The sequence below is a fragment of the Grammomys surdaster genome, unplaced genomic scaffold (assembly GCF_004785775.1).
Source record: "Grammomys surdaster isolate TR1022 unplaced genomic scaffold, NIH_TR_1.0 146, whole genome shotgun sequence".
NCBI classification, from domain to species: Eukaryota; Metazoa; Chordata; class Mammalia; order Rodentia; family Muridae; genus Grammomys; species Grammomys surdaster.
The window spans coordinates 8,499,525-8,503,829 of record NW_021604604.1 but is presented as its reverse complement, the minus strand read 5'-3'; the positions used below and the strand labels follow the sequence as shown (position 1 = coordinate 8,503,829).

At 38.0% G+C, this 4,305-nt stretch overlaps 1 protein-coding gene across 2 annotated transcripts in view; it reads right to left on the bottom strand.

The window, feature by feature from the left end:
• Window positions 1-4,305, bottom strand: part of Cubn (cubilin) — a 206,258-nt gene that overhangs the window by 183,876 nt on the left and 18,077 nt on the right. For both annotated transcript variants that reach the window (XM_028764871.1, XM_028764872.1), the window contains exons 11-13: window positions 2,477-2,598; window positions 1,376-1,562; window positions 269-381 (exon numbers count right to left, since the gene is read on the bottom strand). In XM_028764871.1, coding sequence (XP_028620704.1) covers window positions 269-381; window positions 1,376-1,562; window positions 2,477-2,598 — 422 coding nt within the window. The remainder of the gene's footprint in view (window positions 1-268; window positions 382-1,375; window positions 1,563-2,476; window positions 2,599-4,305) is intronic.

Below are 4,305 nucleotides of genomic sequence, written 5' to 3'. Positions count from 1 at the left end.
TATTATTAAAAGATAAAAACTACAACCCTTCTCTCAACTGTAAAATAAATGTTGCTTATTTCAAAGAGTTTGTCTGAAGTTACAGAAAGATAAAAAAAGAAAAAGTGTATAGCCCAGTGCCTAGCACATAATATATGTCCAGTATGTGACAGTGGCACTCTCATACTTACTTTATATGAGTGTATACACATGCACATACATGTCATATGTATCATAGTTTTGAATGTACAAGTGAGATCTGCTCATAGCCAAGAGTTATGATGTTTACCTTTTCCTCATCAGTTCTGACAACCCAGAAACAGTTCACATTGTGAACATAGGTATCATTTGGGCTCTGGTAGGCAAAGGTTCCTTGTGTCCCTGAGAGGATCCCTCCGCAAGCTGCAACAATGAAAAAGATGAATTATGTTTTTCATAGATTATTGAAAGGAAGAGACCAGGCACCTCCAGCCCACACTTTCCTCTCCTCTGCCCCTCCATGTTGACATCAAGCCGCCTCCCTCCTTCCTGCATCCATTTCACTCCCAACACATTTTCTCCAAACTTCAATTGATTCCTTCATCCTCCTTGGCCACTGTTCTCCAAACCGTGATGGACCAGGCTTTACCCCAAATGAGTCAATCACAGCATCAGTTCTGCCATCTAAAGCCACCTTCCGCTGCCCTGTGGTAGTCTCAGCTCCTTGACTACATGGGGTGCAGACAAGCAGAGATGGCGTTTTCTGCTTTTGTATTCTATCATTGTCCTAAACATGTGGTAAGACCTCAATGAATGCACTGATCCGAAAGCAGGAGTAAGAAGAGAGGGGTTGGGGTAGGTAAAGGAGACTTAGATGAAGAGGTTGATTGTGGTGTGTAAGGAACAGATGCATCTGGATGACAAATGAGGGAGGAAATTAACCTGGCTGAAATGAGACTATTTCTAGGGAACTAGAGAAATACATATTGATATGGATAGAATGAAAGATGTTCATGATGATAAATGACAAACAGTCTAAACCTTGATTAACCTAGCAAAGTATCAGTAAGTAGGAGGGCAATGAGTTAAGATCCTATGAACACTAAATGCCTGCTACCTAGGAAGCAGCCCTCTAGGAACAATGAAATGCAAATTCCTGAGTATATGGTACATTGTGAAAGATTATATAGAACATGGAAAATACTAACAATATTTTTGAAGAAAAATGTTTCCTGTTGAAAATGAGGTTTACAAATATCACTTCGTGAATTCTATGCAATATCTGCAGGGAGAAATCTACTTCTCAGCATCTAAACTGGTGAAGAAATCATCTTACATCAGCAACACACAAAAGGCCTAATGGAGGATGTTACCCCTAAGCTGGAACTATCTGTGGGTGAGGGAATGTCTTCCATACCTGCCTGGGGAGTCTGGCAGTAATAGCCAGTCCAGGAGCTCGGGCAGTCACAGGTGAAGCCATTGATACCGTCAATACAGGTGCCCCCATTCAAACATGGGTTGCTCAGACACTCATTAATGTTTTCTGTACAGTTCTGTCCAGACCAGCCTGAGTCACACTTGCAGAAATAACTTTGTACAGTTTCCTAAGAAGAAAATAAAACACCATACTACAAATCAAATGGACAGAAAATTTAAGAGAACCAACCCAAATCATGAAAAGAAGTGACAATGTAAGGTATATATCTAACAGGAATTGAACTATAATATGTATTTTCTAGTAGACAAAATCACTAATTACTGAGAATAATTAGTAATATTTATTTTATTTTATTTAGTCATATTTATTTCCATAGAACTATAGGTTCTGCTTACTAGTTTGAAAATCATTGATTAAAAAAATAAATAAATGGGGGCTGAAGATGTAACTCAGATTTTGAAGGACTTGCTGCATTTTAGAGGACCAGGATGCAGAACCTAGCACCCATATCTGACAGCTTGCAACTGCCTGTAATTCTAGTTATATGGAGCCTGACACTCTCTTAACTCAGCAGGCAGCTGCCAACACATGGTGTGCACAACTCCATGCAAGGACACACACATACAGAAATAATAAATCTTTTAAAAAATCAATTGATTGGCTTATTGGTTTTCTTGGGAAGAAAGTTACTATCAATCTGGAATCTGAGAATCAGAGACCTTAACATAAAGCTTGAATCATTATCTTTAAACTTACAGCTGGGTGGTAGTGGTACATGCCTTTAATCCCAGAGCTTAGGAGGCAGAGGCATAAGGATCTTTGAGTTTGATACCAACCTGGTCACATGAAAGAAAGAAAGAAAGAAAGAAAGAAAGAAAGAAAGAAAGAAAGAAAGAAGGAACGAACGAAGGAAGGAAGGAAGGAAGGAAGGAAGGAAGGAAGGAAGGAAGGAAGGAGACCCCCAAAACATAACAAAACAAGCAAAAAAAAACCCCTAACTTATGACCCATATAAAATAAAATGGTGACTCTAGATTGATTGTTTGCAAGTTTTCAATCTCCCGAGAGGAGGAAGACTCACTATGCACTGTCCATGTGCACACGGGTGGCTTGAGCAAATATTACTGAGGCGTATACATCCATTAGACCCGTAACCATTTCCTGTATATCCCGGAGGACAGGTGCAGACAGGAAGGAAGGACCCTGTTCAGAAACAAAAATGGATGTGTAAGTGCAGGTAGTCTTGGTTTAGAGGTAGTCATGAAACTTAATTCTGGTGTCCAGATAAGAATCTGCCAGCATCAAGTGCATTTACTCCTGTGGACAGGCAAGACAAAGCAAGAGGAGAAAATGATTAGAATCTCTGTTTTACCCATTTTATTGTAAAAACAAAACTACTAAATGTTTCTAATTTCTTATATAAGTTTGCAATCATGCTCTCATCTCATGACAGACGATCTAAGGTTACATACAAACAAGAAGGGAATATAAACCGGGAAATGGCACTTCTTCATCAGAAAGGGATCTTTAGTACAGAATAAAGGTTTTATGGCAGCAGTATCTGTTGCAAGCAATTGTATCTGTATGTGTCTACTCATAGAGACTACTCAATCCTCTCGATAACCCTATAAGCAAATGTTGCAAGCAATATATACCTATATGTATCTGCACACAGAGAGAGATTGCTCAATCCTCCTGATAACCCTAAAAACAGATGTTGCAAGCAATATATGTGTCAACACATACAGAGAGAGATTTCTCAATCCTTCTGATAACTCTATAAGCTGATTCTGCTATAAATATTTACACCTTTACAGATAAAAATTAAGCACATGCAGACTGTCCTGCCCAAGGAGACTCAGTTTGAATGTGAAAACTCAAGAGCCACTGTGGCACCAGGTGTAGCACAGGATTAGCATTAAGTCGGCAGTTTTCATGTTCCAGACATGTGTATATGCAGATTTCACCTATGTACTTAAAAATGAATTTACACTTGAAAAATGAATTTGAGCTATTTGAGGGAATTTTGTGGTGAAATACAGATTAAAATAATACAGTAACACAATAAATGAAATACAAGCACCAATGCTTCTTGAATTTTTTTTTTCCTAAGCTCTTCGTTTCCGTTTTACAAAATTCAAGCAAAGACCCTCAAAGTGGTTGGAGGAAAAGGTTGGTCAATTTTTTTTTAAATGATCGAATCTTTTAGTAACATTAATAATTATAAGTAAGATAAAAATTAAAATAATACTAAAACAGCCAGGAATTTCAGTTTTATTTTATAATGCCTAGAACAAGTACCCCTTTTAATATTTTAGGAAATACTACTAAATGTAACATCCAGACTTTAAGATTCCTTAATTGCTGAAGGTCACATTTCACTGCAGTCACTGTGGAAATGCATTGGCTTCTCACTATAAAAGAGCTGGGATAGTGCATGGAAATGAATACAATGATGAATGTAAACACATTCCTCCACCAGCAAAGACTCATGAAAATGGAGAGAAAATCTTGCTGAAAAAATTCAATTGGAATAAATTACTTAACATGACAAATTTGCAGCATGAATGGATAGTGGTGTTTTTATGTCCTCCAGTCACAATACTTGTAAGATTTGAATTTAAAAATAAGACATACAGGAATCTTTCCTACATAAAGGATTGCATAAAGTTACATTCTTTTATCTATTTCTTTTAAAGTATTTACTGAAGGAAGATGAAGAAGAAGAATGAGGAGGAGGAAGAAGAAGAAGAGAAGGAGGAAGAAGAAAAGGAGGAGGAAGAGAAGGAGGAGGAAGAAGAGGATAAAGAAGAGAAGGGGGAAGGAGAGAAGGAGGAAAAGGAGGAGGAGAAGAGGAGGAAGAGGAAGAAGAGGAGGAGGAGGAAGAGAAGGAGGAGAGGAGGAGGAGGA